The sequence below is a fragment of the Archocentrus centrarchus genome, chromosome 2, assembly GCF_007364275.1.
Source record: "Archocentrus centrarchus isolate MPI-CPG fArcCen1 chromosome 2, fArcCen1, whole genome shotgun sequence".
Taxonomy (NCBI): Eukaryota; Metazoa; Chordata; class Actinopteri; order Cichliformes; family Cichlidae; genus Archocentrus; species Archocentrus centrarchus.
Window position 1 is genome coordinate 28,350,836 of NC_044347.1, and position 27,233 is coordinate 28,378,068.

At 41.4% G+C, this 27,233-nt stretch overlaps 1 protein-coding gene across 1 annotated transcript; it reads left to right on the forward strand.

The window, feature by feature from the left end:
• Positions 1 to 1,806: 1,806 nt before the first annotated feature.
• On the forward strand, positions 1,807 to 27,233 carry LOC115796950 (transmembrane protein 47-like). The gene is made up of 3 exons (XM_030753446.1): positions 1,807 to 2,146; positions 24,639 to 24,779; positions 26,953 to 27,233. The coding sequence occupies exons 1-3, from the start codon at positions 1,918 to 1,920 to the stop codon at positions 27,129 to 27,131; spliced, it is 549 nt and encodes a 182-aa protein (XP_030609306.1). The 5' UTR covers positions 1,807 to 1,917; the 3' UTR covers positions 27,132 to 27,233.

The following is a 27,233-nucleotide window of genomic DNA, read 5'->3' on the forward strand; positions in this document are numbered from 1 at the left end:
TGGTGCTTTAGTCAAGACAAAATGTGGGTCCTATAATTCAAATTAATAAAGTAATTCTCACCCACCACAGTCCTTTGTTTGTGTATCAATAAAGGGTGTCTCCAAAACCACCAATAATTGTCATCATTTACCTGTGATTAATTAATTAATTAATTTTCTTGTTAAGCTGGGAATCAACAGTAAGTGCACTCATTAACTTAGACCCATCTCAATGCTGGATAAAATGTTTTGCCAATCCTCCAGTCTTTGCATCCCTCCTTGTCTTTCACCTCTATCTGCTGCCCTCCCTCTCCTCTCCTCCGTGCTTTGCTACCCAGTCCTCTTCTGTCTCTCTCTTCATCAACCCTCATTATTATCCTGATGGAGAGTAAACAAGGCCATCTTTCCCTCCCATCATTCTCTCTGTCCTTCCTTTCTTTTCGGTTAAATAAACATATGGATGCTCTGCCTTCATGAACCTGCTCACCTCTGCTTTCTTGGCCTCCCCCCTTCTGTTTTTCTGGCTCAGGCTTTTTCATTAGTATGCAGAAGAAACAATAATATTCCTTCATGTGCCTCCCACATTCTCATCACTGAGCACTTTGTTCACCCTTTCTCTTCTGCTCTTTGCTTCTCCTTGCACTGTGAAAGATGTCCATACATTATTTGATTTAATAATGAATCCTGAAATTAAATTTCTCTGAAGCCATGTGAGAATAAAGAACTAATGAGGTGAGGTAACTGATATCATTTCCAGAGATAGATTTTCCTAAATCCACAGGGATTTTATTTGTCATCTTCTTTATTATGTCTTTCTCAAGATTACACTTCTCTTCCCAAATTTAAACTGCATGCCACTTTTGAATTAAGCAGCAGTACGCACAGATATGATCTGTATTTGTTTGTAGATGACCATTCTCAAATCTCAAGTTTGGCAAGATTTGGCTATCGTTTTTGTTTTGTTTTGTTTTTTGTGAGATTGTGGAGCTAGGGGTTTTATCAGTAACTGCTTAGTGCTGGTTAGGGTGTACATCCACATGTACATCCAATTGTGTTATGAAATTAGCTAACAAAGAACAGGCTTACCGGAGTAACTGAACAGGCAAGAGTGTCTTTTATCAGAATTCAGATCAAGATGAACTAGCTCCCACCTGCCATTATGTATAATAATACAAATGTAACAGATGAGCTATTTTTTGTATCAGGCTGCATATTGTTTATTTTTTATCTAAAGTTTGGCATGAGGCCCATTGCGATTGACTGGAGTATATTCTTATTAAAAAAAGGAAAAAATGGAGATAACTTTCGGGTCTGAAGACAAAGGCTGAACGTATTGACCAGGTGATTATTTATCAGGGTTGTGTTTTTGTATCTGCTGCCCCCGAGTGGCCAGGTTACTGTGGGTTTAAATGAAATTACTGTCGATCAATAAAACATTAACAGCTAGCATTTTCTACAAGTGCACTAGGTATTTGAATGATGAAATTGGTTAACCTGTCTTTTTAGTATTGTTATTTTAGGAATATCAAAACATTTAGTGTAAGTTTTTTTTTTCTTTTTTACTTGTTCTGCTTGTTCTCACACCATGCCCCCCCCCCCCCCTCTCTCTCTTTCTCTCTCTCTCTCTCTCTCTCTTTCTCTCTCTCTCTCTCTCGCTCTCTCTCTCCCCCTTTCTCTCTCTCTATCTCTAGGACCCTGTAGCACCTGCTGATCCCCCCGAGCCTTGACGTCAGCGCTGTAAACAGTAGAGATCTCCGGTGCGCGGCGGCAGCGGTGGCCACAGGCGCATCGTCTGTCCAGCGCGCAACGCAGGCAGCTGCGGCGGCACTGGCAGCAATAACAACACTCTGCTGAGACTTCGCCGGATACACCAAAATATTCACACAACACACAAATCCTCCACTTGTTTCGAGCCCTCTTCGCTTCTCCAGCCCCGCCATGGCCTCTGCTGTACCCGAGACGGAGGGGTCGGCGCGCAGTTCCCCTCTAACACCGCTGAAGCTTGTCGGGCTGGTGTGCGTCTTTCTGGCGCTCTGCTTGGACGTAGGAGCCGTGATGAGCCCGGCGTGGGTGACTGCCGACGACCAGTACTACCTGTCCTTGTGGGAGTCCTGCTGGAAGCCAACGAGTAGCGAGAACTGGCAGTGCAGCAGCACGCTGGGGTCAGGTAATGAAAGGAAGGGGGAGTCACTGTTGTTTGGGCTTATGAAAAAACAAAAATTACATTAATAATAATAATAATAAAATAATCTGCTTTATGTATTCTGTCCCGCGCGCCGGACAGAGTACACTTCCATCAGTGTTGTTAGAGCGTAGTTATTTTTTGTACTGTGCACTAACAGGAGCTTTGTAGAAGAAAGAGAACAAAGAATTGTTCGTAATAACAGCGAGAAATGACGCTGAAGCTGATGATTATGAAGGAGGGGTGTTGCCTCATCTCTAGAAGGGGATTCCTGGAGGAAAATACCCAGGGGCATAAATGTGTCGACTCCACTAGCCAGAGAAAGGTATCATCCTGGCTAGTGTTGTGACTCCTCACTGCCGTAAGAGAGCTTCACTCTGACAGCCCTTGCCAACCTGTGACTCCTCTGGGATTGCCGCATTAATTATTGTGGAGGTAAAGTGAATGACTTTTGCCCAGTTGGAACTCACTTCAAACAAAATACATGTCAAAATGTTATAGCTTGTCTGATCACTCTTTTCTACTTTGAAGGAAGAATATAAATACAACTTCCCTGCAGGCTGCCCTCTGTTGCCGTGTGACATCCCTTCATATATCCTCAAACACCTCTGTTCCTATTTTTTATTTTACCGGGAGAATCCCACTGAGATCTAAAATCTCTTTTACAAGGGAGACGTGGCCAAAACTGGACGCATACAGCACTGCAATATACAGTTACATAAAAGCACATAAAACCAGACATATACAACAACAGTTAACATAGAAGTGAATAAAAAAGGACACAGATGTGACATTTAAAACACAAACCCCGTGTTAACCAAAATGTTGTCACACATGGCAAAGGTGATGGCTGACTGCAACAGGTCTGTTAGTTGTGTAAAAGAAAGGGAACTATTTAAAATTGCATTAGGCTTAAAAATAATGAGTTAAATTACTTAAAAATGACTCTGCGACTAATTTGGTTATCAGAAAATAATGTGGTATGTAACTGCAAAACATCCACTTACTGTAAGTATTTTCTTGTTTTTTTAGTCATTTTTGCAGATAAATTATATGCAAATAAACTGGCACTCAAGACACCTAAAAATATAAAAATCAATTTCAGATAACTGATCTTTCTGCTTTTTCCCGTTAAGGGAAATAAAGTTAAATTAAAAGTTGTTGTACTCTGGTGTTACTTCATCATGATCACCAGATTACTGATGCTGCAAAAGTGCCACAACTGTCACCAACTCTCATGGGTGTCGCCTCTTACCAGTGCCTAATTAATTCATTTGTCAACAACATAGGAGAAGGAAGGCATACGGGGAAAAAAGTGCTGGCTCACAGCTAATGAGCATCGATTGTGGATTTGTTTCAAGGGAAACAAGAGTTCACAAGCATTATTTTAACTAAAGTGAAAGTTGCTGTATTTACTACAAATTTGATAGCCACACAGGGGCATTAAAATGGAAAACTCTAAAAGATCTATCTATCTATCTATCTGTCTGTCTATTGATCTAGCTATAGATCTAGCTATCGATTTACCTATTGATCTATTGGTCTATCATGCACCACCTACCTGCATAGACCTACCTGTAGGTCTGTGTGCATGTCTTTGTAAGGCATCGTAAACCTACACAGGTTTTGTCTTCTTTGTTAAGCACATTGAGTTTGCATGCAATGAAATGTGCTATATAAATAAAATTGCCATTTGTGTGACAGAATTTGAGCCCGAGTGTCTGTGTGTCAATATGTAAATTGCTGTGTGTGCGTGCGTGTGCGTGTGTGTGTTTAGGCCAATCAGAAGCTCCCATGTTGAGCTGACCTATTTCTGGACATTCTCCTCTGAAGCCCAGCTGAATATTTCATGTCACACTCTGATTTCTCTGTAGTTGCATTGCTGTTCCATCTCTCCCTGGATCTGGGAACACACACACATTCACTTAACGTCTGCATGTGTGTCTGAGATCACAATTTTCAGCTTTTTTTTTTTTTCTTCGCTTCACACACATACCTACACACACTCAGACACCAGACCAGTTCTTCTTAATTAGATGTCTCATCATGAAGATTCTGCGAGTCTGTGCAGCTAAGTATGAGAGTCTAACCAGCACACACACACTGATCTTAAAAACTAGATCACTCCCTTTATGTGTCAGCTGGTTATGCCTTCCATGCAGTTTCTCTTTGTGGTCATCTTTTCCCATCACTTTTCCATTTCTTTTTGTATTGGTGCAAAACTGAACTGATCATTGGGAAAATGATTTCATTCATTTTCTCTGCTGTGGGATACACAGCCACAATTGCTGGAGTTGGCAAGTATTCATTGGGTTGCTTGTGGGCACTCAAGGACGGAGATTATTGAACCACTCACTAAAAAGATGACTTGGAAAAAGATGCAAAACCACCTGACAATCTATGTGTAGGTTGCTTAACCTGGGGTGTCGATAGAAGACTTCTGGAAGTGTCCTGTGGTGTTTGGCACCAGGGCGTTTGTATTGGATCTTTTGAGAGGTCCTGTGGGTCATGTTCTGGGTCCTTTGTGGATCAGGCTTCTTCCAGGACATACCAGTCAGACTGTAATGTGGGTAGTTTTGGGGCTGGATCAATGCCTTGGGCTCTTTCTCATTTTCTTTCATTTTCCTGAGTACATTTTGAAGTTTTGAATGGATGGGCAGGTGTACTTGATCCTCAGCAGTATGAAGGTGCGTGGTATGTGTTGAAGTGTGGAGTTTTTCCTTCCCACCCATTCGTATGAAAACGTCAGTGCGTCCAAACTTTTGACTGGTACTGTTTAAGTTAATTTCAGGCAATTTCTGAGTCTGCATTTGGGTCCTCATTTTCAAATACATGATGGCACTCTGTGACCAAAACATGAACCCAGTGGGCTTAAACCCCTCTGAAGAGAAACAGGAGGACATTATTTATATCATGGAGGAGTTGTGCAATGAGTGGTTGACTGCCCCCTGTGAAGAGTATAAAGAAGCAGGTGTTCTCAAGTTACACAGACTGGTTTTTGACCTTTTATGGCTATTAGACTCCCTACCCATGCTGATAAAAGATGTGTTGTCATCACACTTCACCTTAACTCACCTGCACCTGTTCCCCACTTCTCCAGTTCTTATCTCACTTGCCCAGCACTTCTATATCACTGCAGCTAGCAGGCTCCTCATCACCACCCTCCTCATCTCTGCTGCAGCCAGCTGGCCAGCCAGCCAGGTAGTTATCGCCCCAGCCAGCCACCCAGCTCCTCGTTGTTGCCACCAGCCAGCCAGTCAGCTCTTCGTCCCGCTGCCACCAGTGTCTTTGCCCTCTTCGTCCTCGGCCTCCTTCTCGGCCTCCTGTGAAGGTCAACCTTCATCACTGCCGTTTAGTCAAGCCTCCGGGGTGACTCCATCTCCTTCTTCGCTGGCCTCCTGTCTTACCTGCTCATGGCTGGGCACCTACCAAGCCTCCTAAGGGGTCCCTTTTCCAGAACTGCCCTGTCTCCTCTGCCTAACTTCATGGCCGGGTCACCCCTCAGAGCTGCTCCTTTGCCTTCCTTCTCCTCCAGGTTGTCCCATAGAAGTGTTTGCCTACTCTGCTTGATCCTTGGGTTGATGACCTGAACTTTTTTATGCCTTACCGTCAGAACTGTCTTCAGTTCAGTTCAGTTAACTTTTATTTACATAGCGCCAAAGCACAACAACAGTCACCTCAAAGCGCTTTATATTGTAAGGTAAAGACCCTAGAATAATACAGAGGAAACCCCAACAATCAGATGAGCCCTTGGTAACAGTGGGCAGGAAAAACTCCCTTTTAACAGGAAGAAACCCCTAGGTGAACCATGTTCTTTGAGGGGCAGCCATCTGCTCTAACTGGTTGAGGGTGAGGGAAGGGGTAGAGCGGGTGTCTGTCTCCCAAATCCAAACTGGGAGCTGCTTCCATAAAATGGCACTAAGGAGCAGCTATGGTAGTGAAAATGTGACAACGTCAGCATCAGAATCTGATGAGTCAATTAACCAACTGATGACTTTAAATAGACTGAAAAATGACTCATCATTTAATATAGCAGCTGTAGTTTTGTATTCTGGGTTTTGTAGTTATCGCTTGTATTGATTCCATCGCCTGAACCAGAGCTTGTGAGTCCAGAGCCAGTGGGTCTTGCTCTGCCTGAACTAGAGTCTGGGGAACTTGAGTTCATCTGTCCCAGGGTCTCCACCTCCACTGCTGGTCACCTGTTTAGCCTCCTGAGAAGTTCTATCTCCAGCATCTCCACCACCATTGTCAGCTCCCAGCCAAGCTACCAGTGGTCCTATCGCCACCACTGACACCAGTCTCCAGAGAGTCTTCTAAGTCACTGGCCTCCAGAGTGATTCTACCTCCTTACCACCTCTGATCAAGCCTGTTTTTCTACCTTGACCCATGCTGGCCTCCTGCCAAGCAGTCAGAGGGCCTCCACAACTGCTGTCCCGGGCAGCCCCTAGAAGTCCTTTGCTTGCATCACCAGCCTCCCATTCAGCCTCCAGAATTCCTCTCTTTGCTGCCAGTCACGCACCAATTCATGACACTGATACAGCCTGCAAGAACAGACAACACTCATTGGTTTATATAATTACTTATTGTTTAACTATTGAGCTCCAGCAGGTGACAAATAATGCATAAGAATACAACTCCTCAGCAAATATTTGTCATATGTCAACACCTGTGTATATGAATATGAAATCATGAATTTTGAATTCCCTAATGTTCAGCACATGGAACATGGCTCCAGATTAAAAAAAAAAAAAAAAAAGAAAAATCTTACAGTGAGCGTTTGGCTGTAAAGAAAGTGGAACCTCTACCTGTCAGTTACACATAGTTACATGCCATGCTCTGCTGAAAGATGCTTGAACCTTAAGAAGTTTCACTTAGAAAGCATTTTTATGTGTAATATGCACAAAATAGCAAAACATAGTGATTTAGTTGGAGGTCGGATTTGTCTTGTTTCACTTACATTAACTGTTCTTGATGTTTGAGATCAGTCAGTGTGAAGACCAAAAAACCTCCATAAATGCTGTGCTCTGTGCCCTTCTCATCTTCCTCTATCAGTTGTATTGATCCAGTCTTTGCTTTTACACTCCCAATCCTTCTCATCTGTACACCTAAATGAATTGTCTTTTTCTTGGTTTTCACTTCTCCTGCCATGTCTTTGTTTTTTTATTGTTGTTGTTTTTTTATGGCTTCTCTTTGTTTGTGCTATATTCCCCTTTGTCTGTTTTTTTCCTTTCCCTTCTTATTAATGTCCCCTTTTTCTCCCTGAGGGCTTCATTGTTATATTCCTAATGTTAATCATTAGCCCTTTGTAATTTTACTATTCCTCCTTTTCCTCACCACTTCCCATCTCTGTTCTATTTTCTCGGGGGTCAAGCCTCTTCAGTATTTCCTTTGCTCCCTCCTCTCCTTCCCCTTCCACTCTCCTTCAACTCCATCTCTCCTCTCAGGGAGCCCCCCAGAGACGCCTGTTCTATTTGTAGTGGCTGAACGAAGAATGGGAAATGATGTGGCATACAGCTCTATGGCAGACAGACAGGGATTCCATCTCCCAATACCCAGACCACCATACTCAACACACACACACACACACACACACACACACACACACACACACACACACACACACACACACACACACACACACACACACACACACACACACACACACACTCTCTCTCTCTCTCTCTCTGGAGATATAATGGGAAAAGGCATTTGCATGTTCCCAAACACACTCCAGCTTTCTTCAAAGCATTTACATTATCACAGCTGCAGCACCAGCACGTGGCAGCATATAAGAAGTGAGGAAAAAAAAAAGAAAAGGAAAAAATATTACCATGGATGTAAATTACTTTTAATAAATGTATTCATTTAGTATTTCCTTTTAACCCTCTCATCCACCAAGTTTATTTGTCTCCCTCTCATTTACACACATGTATTCTGTCTTGCCCTCTTCTCTCCAGCGGATACCTCCACCTCTCCAGACTCCCTTCCCCCTGCTCCCTATTCTCACTACAGATCACAATGTCATCTGCAAATATCATAGTCCGTGGAGACACTTGCCTGACCTCATCTCTCAACCTGTCCATCATCATTGCAAACAAGAAGGGGCCCAGAGCTGATCCCTGATGCAATCCCACCCCCACCTTGAACCCATCTGTCACTACTACTGCACACCTCACCACTGTCTTGCTATCCTCATACACGTTCCGGCCTCACATACTTCTTCTCTGCCTCTTTGGACTTCCTTGTATAGTACCACATTCCTCTTTTGGCACAATAACATATTCTTTCTCTAGATACACAAAGGCAATGCAACTACTTCTGTAGGGGACCTGCTCTATCCCCTGAGCCACGGCCATCCCACATTTTGTTTCACACTCAACTGTGATACAGCTTTTGCACATCTTCTTGATGTCCAAAGTCAAAGCAGACCTCGCATCTGTAGTGCTCTTTCTCAGCATGAAGCCACACACCTCTGTTCTTAACCTAGCTTTAACAACTCTTTTCCATAGCTTCATGGTGTGGCTCATCAACTTTATCCTTCTGTAGTTACTACAGGTATGCACATCACCCTTGTTCATGAAAATTGATACCAGTACACTTCTTCTCCATTCCTCAGACATCCTTTCATTTTCCAAGATTGTGCTAACCAGTCTGGTCAAAAAGTCCAAAGCCCTCTCACCATCACCATCTCCATATCTCCAGAGGGATGTCATCTGGACCACCTGGCTTTCCATGCTTCATCCTCTTCATAGCTGCCCTCACTTCGTCCTTACTAATCTTCTGCACTTCCCGATTCACTAATTTTGCTCCATCTGTCCTCCTCTGTCTCCCATTTTCTTTATTCATGAACGCCTTAAAGTACTCATTCTGTCTTCACAGCACGCTCTCGTTGCTCTTTAGAATATTTCCATCTCTATCCTTCATCACTCTAACCTGCTGCATATCATGCTGCATGTTACTCAGGAAGTAGGGCACGTCACCTACTAATCAGAAGGTTGGTGGTTTAATCCCTGGCTGCTCCAGTCTGCATGCCAAAGTATCCTTGGGCAAGATACTAAACCCCAAGTTGCTTTCTGATGTGTTCTTTGGAGTGTGAATGTGTGGGAATATTAGATAGAAAGCAGTTAGGTGTAAAAAAGTGCTTGTATGAACGGGTGATTGAGACATGTTGTGTAAAGCGCTTTGAGAGCTCAAGTAGAGTGGAAAAGTGTCATATAAGAACCAATCCATTTGCCATTTACTATATCCTTTCAAGCTTGACCTCACAGGCTAGCCAATTGATACAAGTCCGTGTCTCCATCCTTAGTGTCCAGCCTGACTTACAACTCACTATAAGCCTTTGCCTTTGCCACCTCTCTCTTTGTTGTATGCCTAGCCCCCTCAGTACTCCTGTCTACGTTCTTCATCTCCCTGACTGTCCTACTCTTTGCCAACCTTTGAATACTTTCCTGTACTTCCTCATTCCATCACCAAGTCTCCTTGTCTTCTTTCTTCTGTCCAGAGGTTACACCAAATACCTTCTTGGCGGTTTCTCTTGGCACCACAGCCGTACTGTCCCAGTCATCTGGAAACTCTTCCCTACCACCCAGAGTTTGTCTAAACTCCACCTGGAACTCTGTGCAACAGTCTTCCCCCTTCAACTTTCACCATTCAATCCTTGCCTCTGCCTTCACTCTCTTCCTCTTCTTGATGTCCAAAGTCATCCTATAGAATATCATCAAATGCTGCCTCCCTTTCACCACCTTGCAGTCATAACATTTCCTCTTCCTTTGTCTTTGGCTAACAGCAGCACAGTTTCCATTAGTACTGTGCTGGCCAACAGCACCGGAGATAGTCATTGTTAACCTGGGCACTTACCAGTATGGAAATCTCATTCTTGATGAGGCACATATTTGATCTGGCAAAGATTTTACTTTGGATGCCCTTCCTGTTGCAACCCTCCCCATTTATCCAGGCTCGAGACCCGCACTCAACCATGAGTTGGCACTGTTTGTGGCCATCCCATGGTTGGGTTAGGCAGAATATTTTAATGAAGCCTTTTTAACATCACAGACTATTGTTTCATTGTCTCCATCCATTTAAAACCTAGTATCTGAATCATCCCCACTATCTTGTCATATCCTACATAGCTTGATTTTGGGGCTCTTGTTATTTGTTACAGATATGTTCCCTTTGGCTCAGATTTTTGAAAGATTCAACATTAGACACCCTTCTTTTGCAGATGACATCTAGCTTTAAATTATTTTTCAAATTATATAAGACTTTTAGGATGTTTAGGCTACTAAGTTGCCTAAATATTATCCAGGATTGGATCTGGGAACATTTTTGTACAGCTTAATGTCGATAAGACAGAGTTTTTGATTAGTCTTGGGCCTCTGACCTTTGCTACATATATCAATGAACATAAATGGGTTATTTTTATTCTGTCTAGTTGGAGATAAGGATACATGTAATCCAAAAATTTGAACAACTGTGTGCTAACAAATATGTAAAAAGAAAAGTAAAAAACAAACAAACTCCTGAATGACTTTTGATACAATAGCATAATGTGACATTTTTGGCACAGCTGCCCTTCCTCAGATGTAGAGGACATTACAGGCAACACACTATATATACCGACCCACATCTAATCATGATAATGTGATTGTTAATGCCTATCAACCAAACAAGGAGTGAAAGACATCCATATAAGCAGGTGCACATAATTATATATTATATGACAGAAAAAAACTATACAACATTATCATAAAATAAATATAGATAACAAGTCAAAAAGGGCAAATTGATTACCTATAAGTCAATATGTACAAGGTAATGCATATGATATTAGGAATGTTAAAAATATTAAAAATACAGCAGAGCAATCCAGACATCACAGTCATGTGTTATTGTCCAGTTCTTCTATGAGTTGATTTGAATGACAGGCTTTGATCTATTTTTTGTTGCCCATGCCATTCCTAGATGGTTGTTTATTCTCATGACTGTGATGTCTGCACTGCTCTGCTGTACTGTAATATTTTGCCAAATGAACATTGTGTTTATGGTTGTTTATACAAGGCAGCAGCAGAGCAGAAGGCTTACAGCAACAAATCTTAATTATGAAATAAGATATATTGAACTTAAAAAACTTGAATAGCCTTAAAACCTCATGGTACAAAACTGCAAGAACTATAAACTTTTATTCTTCATAATGTGCTAGATTGCTTTCATGCTTACACTGCTCATTTTAGATTTAGTGTACACTGAAAGTTTTCTAAAATTAACATCGGAAACCAAAACATCTCTGGTGCGATGCCAACATTGATCATTACACTGATTACATTTTCTTATTTGGTTTAAATACAACTTTATTTCAACAGGATTTACCATTGTCATAATCACATATGAATGAATTTTCTCATAGAACTCTGTGTTAACTTAATCAAATATGGCAGATGTTGAGCCGGGGGAACCTCACTCTTTTTTGACATGCCCTCCTTGAGATCTCTGGCTTCATCTTAGGAGGTGTAGAGTAGGGGGTCATCCGTGTCACCTGCATTAAGAGTAAGGATAACTCCTACTGTTGGGGACATTGGAAACGGCTTTGCAGGAACAATCTGCTTAGGTTCTGGTTCCTACTGGTCTATGACCACCATATGATCCGTGATTGGGGTAACTAAGCTGGGGATATAGGCTTGTAGTGTAGGGCTACTGGTAATTCTTCTGAAACTTGTGTTGTGGTCAGCTAAAGAAATTCACCAGTGGTTGTATGCTCTGATTCCACCAGGATGGTGTTCTCATCTGCCAAGACTAGAAAACTTTCAGAATCTTCAGGTACCTTTGGGATGTAAATTGGTGTGGATACATCTGGAGTTTGTAGCTCCTCCAACTTGCCTGAATCGTCGGAACATAACCAAACTGAAGGGTCTGAGCATCTTTAGTAGCAATCCCTTCAGTAGCTCCAGAGTCAAAAAACTTGTAGGATGCCTTTGTTTTGTTATCCTGTAGCCCAGGCTTGTCCAAAGTCCAGCCTGCGGGCCAATAACGGCCCAATTTCTGTTTTGTCTAAAATTTGTTATTGTTGGCCGTCCAGCGCAAACAATGTCTGCCAACTGCCATAAAACCTCATAAAGAATAATAATGGACCAATTGTGGGGCTTGGGTATCATAGGTGACACAGAGGGCTCTGCAGATCAGTTGACTAGTTCTTTTCTACTCTACTTCGAGCAACACATTTGCATTCACCCATATAAGCACCCCCATCAAAGTGCTTTATTTCTAATATTCACCCTCTGACAAATACATCGGGAGCAACACGGGGTTCAATATCTTGCCCAAGGATACTTTGGCATACAGACTGGAGGAGCCAGGGATTGAACCACTAACTTTCCAATTAGTTGATGACCTGCTAACTTCTGAGCCACAACCACCCTGACACTTAACTGGCCAAATGAAATTTGCTATGACCTTTCAGCTGTCATGGTTACAGCAAGTAGAAAAAGGAAAGTTGATAATGAAGGCTGACACGTCCAGGAAAGGAGGAACTTACAATATATTTTTCACTGAAAACCCAAAATAACTTCCTGCCTGATTTTCCATGAGACTGTGGCCTTGTTTGAGGAACATAATATGAAGAGACATTACAAGACAAACCATGCCAGTATGACAAGAAAAGCATCAGAAAATGACCATTCTGAAAAGCTTAGCTCAAGCAGTGTGCAGCAGTCATGCATCCCTCGCTGGTGAGTTCAGCAACCACTTTCGGGATTTTGCTGCTATCAAAAACGAACGTGTTGTTATTTGACCCTGATAACGCTCCACCTCACCTGCAGCTGTCTGAGCTTCAGTGAGACCAACACCTTTGCAACACCTGGATAAGGTCAAGTTTTCAGAGATGAACATTTGCAAAGAAAATGTTCAGATTGTTTGACTTCACATATTTATGTGAGCAGACTTCCTCTGTTCTGAACTTAAACAAGAACTGCTAGAGATCAAGACCAAGTGACTCCCACCTGGTGACATTCTATGGATGTCTACCGCTGCTCTCAAACCAGACCTTTCCTGTGTACCTATGTGCCCTTCACATTAGTGTCTGTAACTTACCTGTTGTTCTGTTATCAGAATGACAGTCGTACAGTTGTACAGAGTTTCTGTGTGTTTTAGATTTCTTCTGGAAATTCAGATAGCTTTTATGCTCTGTGTTCATCTTAATAGTTATATTTGCTTATTTTATTTTTGTTTACTGCATAAAAATGAAAATATTAAATAAAATAATATGTATATGCATCTTTTAGTGTTTAAAATAATGTTATCAGGGACTGTTGGCCATCGGGCACTTTCACATGATCAAATCTGGCCCTCCTTGAAAACAGTTTGGACACCCCTGCCTTAGCACACTGCAGTCATACCTCCACACACCCCACATTTTCTGCCATTCTTACCATAGTGGACATTTAGGTGAGTTGGCATCATTCACATAGTAAGTGCCATTTAGGTACTGGAATATCTTGTCCACCACACTCTCATCTATCTTCTGGAAGTCTCCTGCAGGCACTGACATTAGGTCAGCAGGTTTAGAAAGCTTCTGCACATACTTATCATAACATAAAATGAGTAATCCATATCCATGGCAAGGTATCATTCTTCTTGGTATGCATTCAGTTATAAAACATATGCTCTTTTGGTGGCATAGAATACAAGTGTCTTGGCTCATGCAAGCACTGGATAATGCTGCAACTTTTGGATTCTCTTTGGATGTTCCAAAAGCACTTACTGCTTCCTTGCTTCAGTTACAACGGTAAGGCTTGAAATTGGGGTCCAGTAGTTGTAGAGTATTGGAGATGGAGATGGTGCAAGGGATGTTGGAACAACTGTAGAGGTTCGTCCCCTAGTTGAGTTTACTGGAGTTGTTGTAGTACCAAAATCCTGCTTTTCTGGCCTCCAAAAACACTGGGACTTTGGGACTGTCTTGTTTTGACAGATTTGGTTGTAGTGTGCCCAAAATTGTCCCCATTTCCTGAAAATGCAGAGACAATACAAATTTTTATATGGGTTCTCAAAGATGATCTCTTTCTCCCAATAGCCTTGGTTTTTCATTCCTGGCACTGGTCAGCATACCCATGTTATGGTACCATCTTGGGGTATTTTGCTCTGGTTGTAGCCAATTACATTGTTCTCCTTTCTCCTCCCGCTTTACAAGGATCAATGTTATTATCCCTTCTCCACTGTCGTCCAATCACTTACTGACATCTTACATCTGTTTTCAGTTCTAGTGGTCTTATTTTTTAGTACTGTAGCGCTGGATGTAGGCCATTCCTTCACATCCTGTCTTAAGTACTGATCGTACTGATTGCTCTGCATTCCTTCCTAGGTTTATAGGAGTTTAATTCAATTCAAATTTATTTATATAGCACCAAGTCACAACAAACAGTTGCCTCAAGGCACTTTATATTGTAAGGTAAAAAGCATAGAATAATTACAATTCAGTTCAATATAGTTCTATTATCCAGTGCAATATATACATCCCTGGACTCTATAGTCCAGAAAGCTTGATTAAAGCATTTGGTAGTTCAGTAGTGAACCCTGTCATGGGCTACGGCCCATGGGCCATAACCATAGTGGTACAAGATGTTTAGGTCTGCTACCAGGCCTGGCATCCTGGCAAAAATCTTGTAATTTCTTAGGCACCACCTCCACTGCTTCTCTCCCTGACACATGAGTAGCCTCCTTACGAGTCACATCCTGTTGACTTCACTCTGGAACTTTCCGCACAAGTCCAGTACAGGCTGCAGTTACACTATTCAGAACTAACATTCATTTCATTACACTAATTTACATTTTTTAATTCAGTTTAAACATAACTTTGTTTCAGCATGATTTACCATTGGCATATTTCAGTTCAATTCAATTTTATTCATATAGCGTCAAATCACAACAATAATCACATATGAATATATTTTCTTGTAGAACTCTGTATTAACTTGATCACATATGGCAGATGCTGAGCCGGGGATCTCACTCCTCTTTGACATTTTTTTTTCTGTGAGGAAAAACCAGTTGAGATGTGTGAGAATGTTATATGAGTGAAAAGATAAACATGCATGTTGAAATTTTTTTCCCAACATGTTCTTGCATTGGAATCTGCCAGTTTTCTCACCAAGTCTCCAAGCTCTCCCATTTTGCAGCATATTTACCCCACACTGATATCTCTGCAGTTGTCAGATTGATATAAGGACTACCATGTATGCAAGTATTATAATTAGCATCATGATTCAGGTTTGTAAAATGATAACTGTTAAGTTTGTACTGTGTGTGTGTGTTTATGTCTGAGAGCAAAACAGAAGGAAGTGAATATTCTAATTCTAAAATGTATCTTTTCTGTAACTCTGTAACAGAGAATGTGTGAATTACTGTGAATATTTAGCCCTTAAAAAAAACATAAATTGCAATCAAAGGTTAAGTCATAAGTTATAAATTCAAAATGGTTATGCACTTGGCCATCATTGGACTTATTTAGAGGATGTGGATTCCACGCTGAATACAGTTGACAGTTTTTCTTTTTTCATTCAGTTTACACTAACAGTGAAACACATTAAGTCAGTTTTTGGTGATGTTAAGGCTGAAGCCATCAGGCAGAGCAAAGACTCAAATGCAGACCAAGTTCAGACAGCGGAGGCAGTTTTAGATCTTTTATTGAAAACACCAGAGCAAAATAACTTAAATGGTTTCACAGGACGAGAGTCTGGGTTGCAGGCTGAAGGCATACTCACTGGAAAAGAGGAGAAAGGAATCAGTATACTTTTAAAATTTGATATGACAGGGTGAGAGAGGGAAGGAATCTTTCTGGCTTACTTGAATGAGTGATGAGTATGACGTAGGGGAGAGCATGCTGGTTTTCAGGGAAACAAGAAACCAGGAAACCAGCATGGATCATAACAGGTGCCTTATTACATGAATTATAATCATAATAAAGAAAGTGAACTTAATTTCACTAGCGTAGCAAACTTACACGTAAACAAGCGTGTAGCATTGAATAAAGAGGGATGCAATCAAATATGATAAGATTGTATTATAAATGCAGATAATAGTTTGAGAAAAAACACACTTTTTGTAAGCAATTCTACATTTGTTAGAAGTCTATAACTGTCTAAATTGGGTTACTTGTTAAATTTTGTTAAGTTTAGTAGGCATTTAGCTCACACCTGGCTGTTTGTTCCACAATATTTCTTTTTAACAGGAATATGAAAAAAAAAAAAAACTTGCATGGGAGAGCAATAAGAAGTACCGAGTGGGAATCCATGACCTTGGCATTGTTAGAGATAATCTGACTAAATTAATCAGCTGTTATTCAAAAGAGAATTCTTACACTGGAAGGATGGAGACTTATCACATTACCTGCAAGCTGAAAATAAATAATATTTCTTTTTTGCTTTAAACTGAATGATTACAGTTGTCACCAAGATCCATCAACCCATCACTCTTCTTTATCTTTCCCCCCTTTGTCCTACTCTGTTTTCTTTCCCTCCCACTTTCTACTCTCTCTCATCTTTAATTTCCTCCCTCACTCTCTGCCTCCCACTATCCACCTCTGCATCTCATCTTTCACCTTGGTCTCCATCTCGCTTTTCCACCCCGTGCCGCTAAATCGCTCTTCTTTCCTTGCCTCTGCCCTCCACATCTATTTTTCATAAGCTTTTTTTTTTGCCACGCTGAGGCAGTAAATTTAGAAATCGTCCAATTTGCATAGCTGTAAAATAAAACTGAAATAAAATTACGTAAACAGCTCTACAGGATACCTTTTTTTTTTAGAAAAATAGATGTGGTGCTATTTAGAATAGTCATGCTTATATGAACTGCTGTATGTACAGAAAAAGGTCTACTTGAGGAAGAAAACCTTGTATGACCTTTCAGGTGTTGTTTTATATAGAATATACTCCCCTGACATCAAGAATAACAGAAGTGTGAAAAATGACATCTGACCACAGTCTTGAAATCCTCCTCTGACCTTTATCTGAGTTTGTGTACCATTTGTGTACCTTATTGATGAGAATCGATAGGGAACTGAGAGGTTATGCTAATGTCAGTCGTACTAGTGTTTTTATTTAGCTACAGAAAAGAGAATATAACTTGTTTTCCAGGAAGAGACAGAGACTGGCTATTGGCTGCAATGTGCAGAGTTGGTGGGATGGTGTTAAACTGGCAATGTCTGGGTTTACTTTCTTTTTGCCTGCATTCCAGCCTGTGTTAAAGATTATGTGCCTTATATGTATAAAATGCTCCGTGATTTCCTCAAGTGAGCAGACAGCTCCCTTGTGTGTGCATAACTGCTCCTTTTCTTGCAAGAAATAAACTCTACTCTACTACGAGAGCTGTCTGGGTGTGCCTGATCTTTTGATAAATTAAGAGTTTTTGCGATATCTTTAAAGTCAACTGCTGTCCAATGGCTTTGCATCTGTACTGATAGCTGGATTTATGTATCAGATGTGGTTTCTTTGATATTTTATAGAGTACACTCAGTTTGAAGAATTGCCTTTTAACATCTTGAGTGCTGTCAAGGAATACAGATTATATATGTATCTGTTTTGAAATATAGCTCTCGCTGTTTTAGCGGTGTTGTACAGTCATAGCTTTTTATATAAGTACATCGACTTTGAAGGTGTCACATATGATCATAGAAAGAAGGCAAACAGATAGGTTAGAAAATGATCAAATCTCATTTGTGCCAAGATTAATTACATGGCTGTATCTCTGGGAATGTGTGTGTCCAGCCAGTCACCGCAGCATGCTGTGATCACTGTTTTACCTGCTGGGCAAAGCCTGCAATTTTTGTGTTGAGTTGTTCTTTCGTGTGGATGCACATACTAATTCTTGCTGTTGACCTTTGACAGAACAGAGAGAGACTGTTAGCCACTTTGTTGGGGTGCACCATCTGTTTTCATTTAAAGCAAGACTTAAAATTTAGCTCAACAGTAACAACGGTGGATACAGTGGGAGTATTATCTATGTTCTGTGAATCCTATGTTCCCCCATTCAGTGCAAGTCAGATTAGTTAGAATTTAGACTTTTTTTTCTGCCAGGTTCTCCACTACCCTATGTCAAAATATCAGGGTCCTATTAGTATATAGCTCGCGGGAACCACTGACTGTATCTGGATCTGAAAAATTAAGCTGATATACAGAAATATTAAACCTGCATTCCTTCTAAAGGCCTAAATGGGGTGACTTCTCTGGTTGCAAAAAGAATTCCCATTGTCTAGTTTATAGTCTGTGGAAAATTGCCCTCAGCTCACCTTGATCTGTGATGTCAGGGAACACTGAAAAAACAAGTTTATGGTCTCAATGGCAAGTTTCAAATCTCAGTGAATATTTTTATTTTGTAAATTATGGTCCCCAATACAGTCAAGCAGGAGAACAAAGCAGGGTCTGCTTTGGACAGGCCTACTTTCTGATCAACAGATTGTAAGAGGCTGTGTCCCTTGGTTTCTTAGTTAGATTCACCCATTGTTATATCTAGTTTCAAAACATTAAGATGTGATGGCTACTCAATGGGACTTAAATAATTAATGTGTTTGTCTACATCCATCTTTTATATACATTCTATGTGGATATAGGATGCTGGGAGCACAAGACTTTGGGGATATATCCTGACAGAGCACATATGTTGCATTGAGGAACTTGGGGGGGGGGGGGGGGGGGGGGGGGGGGGGCATTAAAATCTTACTGGTCATATAAGACCACTGACCTATTCATCTGAAGGCTGTTAAATAGAATGTCATAGGAAAAGGGGAGAGATACATACGTTTTGCAAACTAATATTTTTAATAACAGACACACATATTAAGTTTGCAACATAAGCTCTATCACTCAGGCAATTTGCATTTTACTGTGATGCTATTTTTGTCCTTTTCACCATCAAATTATTTCCAAAAATAATCTATGTACTCTGGACTCATTAATGGGGCTTTTCCCCCTCCTTCCTTTCTTTCAGTAAGTCATCATTAAATGAAATGAAGAAAATATTGGTGGGAATTAAGAAGATGCTATAGAAAAAATGGAAAGAAATGCGAAGAGAGACAGCTGATAGCACTAGCACTGCATTGTATCACTTGGTACATTTCCAAACAAATGTAGCATATGTTTGAACTTTTATTTGATTATTTTTTAAAGACGGGATAGTGGCAAAAGAGTGACAGTGACATGCAGGAAATGGTGTGGGCCAGACTCAAAGCTAGGCCACTGTGGTATCCTTTAATATATGTCTCGCTTGTCATGAAGAGTGTGAAAGTGAAGAATGCAGACCCAGAATGCAGATTCGGCATAATCCAACGAGGTGCACATGAAAGAACTGCTCAGGCAGACAACAAATACACACTTAGGTAATTAGGGAAATGGAAAACTCCAGAGGACACAGATGAAAGTAATCACAGCAGATAAGACAAGGGAAGCAAAGCTAAATACAATGCACACGAGACAAGAGACTAACAAAATAAAACAGGAAGTAACTAAACATAAAATTACTAACAGAGATGAAGAGGGAAAGGAGGGTGCGTCCGTTAGTCGAACCTCGGATTCAGGAGGAACAATGTGGTTTTCGTCCTGGTCGTGGAACGCTGGACCAGCTCTTTATCCTCTCAAGGATATTCGAGTGTGCGTGGGAGTTTGCCCAAGCAGTCTACATGTGCTTTGTGGACTTGGAGAAGGCATTCGACCGTGTTCCTCGGGGTGTTCTTTGGGAGGTTCTGTGGGAGTATGGGGTGTCTGGCCCATTGTTGCGGGCCATTCAGTCCTTGTACAACCACAGTGAGAGCTTGGTCCGTATAGCCGGTAATAAGTCGGATTTGTTTCCTGTGGGTGTTGGACTCCGTCAGGGCTGCCCTTTGTCACCGATTCTGTTCATAATTTTTATTTGAAAAGTGTGCACTGGGTGTTAGATAGATAGATAGATAGATAGATAGATAGATAGATGTCTTTATTGTCATTGTTACAAGAACAACGAAATTAAAAGTGCCATCAGTCGGTGCCTAAAAATAAATAAATAAATAAAAATAATAACCATAATAATACTAAGCATTTACACGTAAAATAACAAATAAATAAAAAATAACATTCTCACACACATCCTACATGTCGATTTTGTGGTTTGTTTAACATTGCATTTAGTTTAGTTATTGCTGTGGGGTAGAAACTGTCTCTTAGTCGGTTCGTTTTTGTTCTTAATGCTCTGTATCTTCTACCTGAAGGCAACAGTGCAAACAAAGAGTGTCCGGGGTGAGAAGTGTCTTTTGTAATGTTTTGTGCTTTTTTAACACAGTGGTCACTATGCAAGTCCTCCAGTGAGGGGAGAGGGCAGCCGATGACTTTTTGGGCTGTATTTACAACCCTTTGGAGAGCTTTTCTTTGAGCCGCAGTACTGCTGTTATACCATGCACCAATACAGTATGTTAGTACGCTCTCTATGGAGCACTTGTAGAAGGATACCAGCAGATTTTGCTTGATATTGTTCCTCTTGAGAACCCTCAGGAAGTACATTCTTTGCTGGGCCTTTTTTGTCAGCTCAAAGGTGTTCGTGCTCCATGTGAGGCCCTGCTCAATGTGAACCCCCAGGAAACGGAAGTCAGCCACCCTCTCCACACAGACTCCCCCGATGGTCAGTGGTGTAATGTCCGTTTTGTTCCTCCTGAAGTCTATTACAAGCTCTTTTGTCTTTGAGGTGTTGAGGAGCAGATTGTTCTCCCTGCACCACACTAGCAGCCGCTCAACCTCACCCCTGTAAGTGGACTCGTCGCCTCCTGAGATGAGCCCCACCACTGTGGTATCATCAGCAAACTTAATGATGGTGTTGCTGTGGTGGGCCGGGGTGCAGTCATGTGTGTACAGAGAATAGAGCAGGGGACTGAGCACACAGCCCTGTGGAGAGCCAGTACTGAGGCTGAGGGCAGTGGATATGTGTTTTCCCACCCTAACTCTCTGCTGTCGGCCGGTCAGGAAGCTCATAATCCACGTGCAGGTGGAGTGAGGAAGACCCAGACTCCCCAGTTTGTTCACCAGTCTGTGAGGGAGGATAGTATTACCCCCTTCCCCCCTTCTCCCCTGTCGATAATTGTGAATCTTCCCTAAAACAGTGGGTCAAAAACCCAGGATCATGACATAGCTTCCTCAACCAGGTGAGCTAGAGCAGTGCCCTATTTTAAGAATGAATGTAAAATTATTTTCCATCCATCCATCCATCCATCCATCCATCCATCCATCCATCCATCCATCCATCCATCCATCCATCCATCCATCCACTTCTGCTTAGCCAGTGGGGGTAGCAACCAAAGCCAAGACCTAAACCTAGACTGCCATCTCCCCAGCTTATCTGGGGAAACACCAAGTAAGTTGACAGCTTCACTTTTATGCTCAGCTCTCTATTTACCACGACAGACCAATGCAGAATCCACATCACTCCCACTCCCGTCACTCATGAACAAGGCACAGAGATATTTAAACTCCTCCAATTGGGGCAGCAACTCATCCCTGACCCTGCAGTGGGCACTACATCCTTTTCAAGCTAAGGACCGTGGCCTCATACTTAGTGGTGCTAATTCTCATATCCCCCACTTCACAATCAGCTATGAGCCACTCCAGTGCAAGCTGGAGGCCACCACCTGATGAAGCCAACAGGATTACATCTTCTACAAAAAGCAGAGATGAGATTCTGAGGCCACCAAGGCCTTCTGCCACTTGACTATGCCTAGAAATTCTGCACATAAAAATTATGAACAGAATCTGTGACAAAAGGCAGCCCTGGCAGAATGCAACACCCAGTGGAAACAAGTCTAACTTATTTCCAGCAATGCGGCCCAAGCTTCCACTGCAGTTGTACAGGCCCAAATGGCCCGTAACAACAGGCACCCCATACTCCCGCAACACCCCCCACATTATATCCTGAGGGACATGATCAAATGCCTTTTCCAAGTCTACAAAACACATGACTGGATGGGCAAACTCCCACATACACATGAATATCCTTAAGAGAATAAAAAGCTGGTCCAGTGTTCCTTGACCAGGACAAAAATCGCATTGTTCCTCTTGAATCCGAGGTTGGAGTAACGGACAGTCTGCCAATCCAGTGGCACTCCCCCTGATGTCTATGTGACATTGCAGAGGTGTGTCAACTGAGACAGCCCTACAACATTCAGAGCTTTTAAGAACTCAGGGTGAATCTCATCTACCCTGGGGCCCTGCCACCAAGGAGTTGTTTAACCACCTCAGTAATCTCACCCCCAGAGTCATCTCCCCTGTCTCCAGACTCTGCTTCTTCTATAGAAAGCGTGTCAGTGGAATTAAGCAGGTCCTCGAAGTATTCCTTCCACTGCCCAACTATATCCTCATATGTATTCAGCAGCGCCCCACCCGGACTATACACTGTGTGAAGAGAGCACCACTTTCCCCTCCTAAGTTGCCTGATGGTTTGCCAGAAAAGCGGCAAACCATCAGGTGAGGTGAGGCGGTTCGAAAGTCTTTTTCCTTGGCCTCATAAAAGTTAATTTTATCTTTTTTAATTTAACTTGAAAGATTGTGATACCCACCTGGTCATGCTACATTTCCAGCTGAGTGCCATTAAATCCAGTGTTGTCAAAGTGCAAATTGCTACCCACTGGCAGGCCTTGGTAGTATTTCATGTAGTTCTTAACCCTTAAAGACATTTGAAAATGCTTACACCTTTATATACATTTGACCACTGGAACATCTGTGTAGCCTGTGTTTATTTACCACAAACTGCCTCAGTAGCCTGTTCACTGTAAGCTACTTGGCCAGCAAGGTAGCAGCTCAGACTCTGACTGATCTCTAAAGCCACCAGTAACTCCACCTCATTTGCTGATTCTCTGTTCACTTTTGCAATGTAGTCTCAGGTAAAATGCTTTGAGCTCTTCACTTCTTCTCCAGAGTTTGTGCTGCTTTAATTTGGGCCAATTGTGACATGTCTAGAATTTGCCTCTCATTATGTCTGGAAAAAAACTGTGAGATTGTGGGTGCATTTGTGTGTGCGTGTGTGTGTGTGTGTGTGTGTGTGTGTGTGTGTGTGTGTGTGTGTGTATGAGAGAGAATGTGGTTTATTTTAGTTTGCATCAAGCCACCATATATAAATAAGGGAAGACTTTTGATAACTTGCCAGCAAAGCTTTTTAGTGGAGGATTTTTGTCAGCTCAGGTATACTAAGTGCTCTCTCTCTCTCTCTCTCTCTCTCTCTCTCTCTCTCTCTCTCTCTCCATATTTTTCACTCACTATCTCTCTGTCCCCAGCTCCTGTGTGCACTCCTCACCTCCTTTTCTTCCCCATTCCACCTCCACCATGTTTCCCCCTACTTCACCACCATCTTTCTCCTCCTCCTGCTGTCCTCTTTTTTCATGCTGCCCTCTCTCTGTCCTTGTAACATTATGCTGATACCTCGACACTCAAATGTTTCTGATCTTTTATCACCCACAACCCTCACGGAGATGCTCACAGTGTCACATCTCCCTTTATTTCTGGGATGCTGTTTGTTTTTGACTGGTTTTCTACAGTCATTTATTACTCTGTTCTTTTTAATTACTTTCATCTCTATTCTTTCTTATCTGTCTTATTATCTTTCCCCTTGTTATTTTCCTCATTTTCTCTATTTTTTGTTTTTTCTTGCTTAATCACCTTTCATTCCCAGTCTTTAACTTTTATTAGTTGCTCCAGTCTCAAATTGTCCTTTACTTTTCTTTGTCCAGGCTTCCTTCATTTCCTTACCTTTGTTTCTTTTGTATTCCTGTCTCCCTCTTCATTTTGTGCATCATTACTTGAGTCTCTTCCTCAAGCCTTGTTTCCTTCTCTTCTTTTCTTCCATAGTTCTGTTCTTCATTTAGCTATTTTGCCTTTTCTTTCTTCTACCTGTCCATGTGCCCATAATTTCATCATCTTTCCTCCCTCAGTGCGTGTTTTCCTATCCTCCATTACTTCTTTCTACAACAACTTTTTGTTTTGATTGCCCCATTATATTCTGTCTTGTTTTCCTTTTATCATCACACAAAGCATCCTGTCCTTTTCTTTGTTTCACCTTCCATCATTTTCTTTCTTCTAACTCTTTTGTTTTTTCTTTCAGCCCTACCCCTTCCTTAATTTCTCCTTTGTATCCTTCTTTCTATATCTGCCTTCCACTTCCATCTTCTCTTCAAATCTCTCATTCATTCTTTTCTATTTGTCTACTTTTTTCATTGGCCACCTCCTCTCTTCCAATCTCCTTTTCTTTCCTGTAAGTAAAAAGTCATTTCCTAACATCCTTCCTTCCACCCTTGTCTTCTTTGTCTTCTTCTCTTATATTTCCTTCTTAACGTGCTCCCTCCTTTTGTGTTAGTGTTTTCTTAGTCTTTTTCTTTTGCAACATGTTGCATGTTCATAGTTGTACTCATTTACAGTGAATGTTTTCTCTTCTTCTTCTTACCTTTATCTTATGCTCTCTTCTTTTTCTTTTCTTGTCCACCTTGCCTTCCCAGACTGGCAGGTTGCTACGCTGGCCCTGTTGCTAGGGGGTGGAGCCCTGGTGCTGATGTCATTCCTGGTTGCTCTGGTTGCTGTGTGTATCGGCACGAGACGGCGGTTCTATGCGCCTGTCGCCTTCATGCTCTTTGCATCAGGTCAGCATACACACAAACACCCATGTAGTCCAAGCACAAGTTGAAGGCCACAAATTCATTATGCGCCAAAATACACACACACACACACACACACACACACACACACACACACACACACACACACACACACACACACACACACACACACACACACACACACACATTAATTAACTAATTTAGACAAGGTAACTGGAAGGTTGGAGGGTAATCACATTGAAAACTGACATGCATTTAAATGATAATACTTACTTACTCATTAAACAAAGTGCACACACACACACATGCACACAAATTCATGTGTGCATAGTCACGGTCACACTCTCCCTCAAACTCATTTAGAGAAAATTCTATTTTTATGATTTTGGGCCCAAAAGGGTGGGAGCAGAGTGTCATGCCTGTCCATTTAATTTCACCAGCCAGCACTAATCTCAAATTGGACAACTACCAAGTTTCCACATTTTCCCTATTCTTACCTCAAGGAATATTTGGAAAATTTAATTTTTTAGGCATTAATTGCTTCATTTTGCAATGCTGGATCTGTGGCTTTTTGGACATTTCTCACTATTGTACTGTGTACGTTTTACAGAAGTTAAAAAAGGAACATGTTATTAAAACATGATTATGCTGTTTATCTTTTTCAGCTCTGTGGATTTGAACACAGATTCACAGATTTCCATACACTTATTAAAGTGTTTCGTTAAGTCAAAAACAAATCCCTGCTTTGATTAAATAATGATCAAAAATCCTTATATAATGTATAATTTTAGAGCTTGGAAAACAGAGATCAATCAGCTGTGAATACCTGTCATTCAAACAGAAAACAGAAGCTGTCATAACAGACGTGTTTTTCCACGATGCTAACAACATCTTTAAAGGAGCCCAGCACAGAGGCTGAATGTTTTGGGCAGACTATAAAGGGAATCTCAGTGAATGATAGCTCACAGCTAACATCTCTTTAATGGTTGTTTAGTTTAAACCATTTATATTCATATTTGCATGTTTTTGAATATGTGAAAAAAAGTGCCAGGGTGTTTTTATGCTGCCACAGAATTTGTTCTCTGTGAAGAAATAACAGTTGTCCTGCTTCAACTCCTCCCACTTTGAAAATCTTACTCTCTGTGCTTTTCTGTCCTCTTATCCCTTCTTTCTTCCTCAAACCTGCCCCATTTCCTTTGACCTTTAAGTCTGATGTTTCTGTATTCCTCCTCTGCTATCATCCCTCTCTCCCTCTCTCCTGGCTGATCAGGTTTAATTTATTTTGTTTTCTAAGATGTGCTAAATAAACTAAACAGAGCTAAATGACATCCCCGCCTGGTTGATGCTGATTTCTTCTGTTAAAATCCCATGAAGCCAAACTCATTAAACCTCACAGGAGACTGTTCTATAACGGAGGTAGTTTCTTCAGAATGGCTGATTTAGAATGGCCAATGAACCTAACATGCATGTCTTTGGACTGTGGACTTCGGACATAGGGGTGGACTGAAACTTGGTGCATTTTAAGTTGATTTATTTTTTTTCCATAACTCACAGCTTAAGTACAGGCAATAGCCACATGACATTTTCAGGGATGAAAAATAAATTTAAGCCCCAATATATCATAGTTTCAATAACAACAATGTACTCTGGATTTTCAAGCTGTTTTCAGTGGAGAAAGTGGCAAAAGATTTTTTTTGGGGGGGGGGTTAAACTTTACAGTATTACTGTGTGGGATAGGTGGGAGACCAGTACAAGATAAAACATTTATTTTTTTTACCTTTTTGACACTAGGAGCATCTTCTAGCTGTGATTTCTTCTGGGTCAAAATGTTCAAATATAGTCACTGGCCGCATGTTAAATTTGATATTTTGTTTACTCAAGGAATTAAAATGCAGAATGAGTGATCACTGTATATGCATACAACCTGTATTGTGTGGTTTGCAAGTTTAACTTCAACATTTTCATAATATCATGAGCAACCCAGTCTTGATGATCAGTATGTCATAAAAACAAGGTTTTCCAAACTTGTTATCTTGATCATATGAAGCGTAGGTGGTGCCATAAATTCAAGATGGAATCAAATTTAAAGGGTAAACACCCAAGTCAAAACATCATAGATCTGTACAATTAGTGTTTTTTCAGCTTTGCATGAATGCATAGAATGGTGCTATACTTAATATGTGCATATCGCCTCCAGTTGTCCTCCAGGCCTGCAGTTTGGTCCTCTACCCTATCAAGTTCATCGAGAGTATCAACTTGAGGATCTACCATGAATTTAACTGGGGCTATGGCCTGGCCTGGGGGGGCACCATCTTTTCCTTTGGTGGGGGAATCCTCTACTGCCTCAATCCCAAGAACTATGAGGAATACTACTAGCTCTGACTCAAGTCAGGAACCCTCCGGTCATGTCTTGAGAGTGGAAGAGGTACACAGGGGCTGAATAAGATATTCTGGGAAAGAGGGAGGGGGGTATCTATT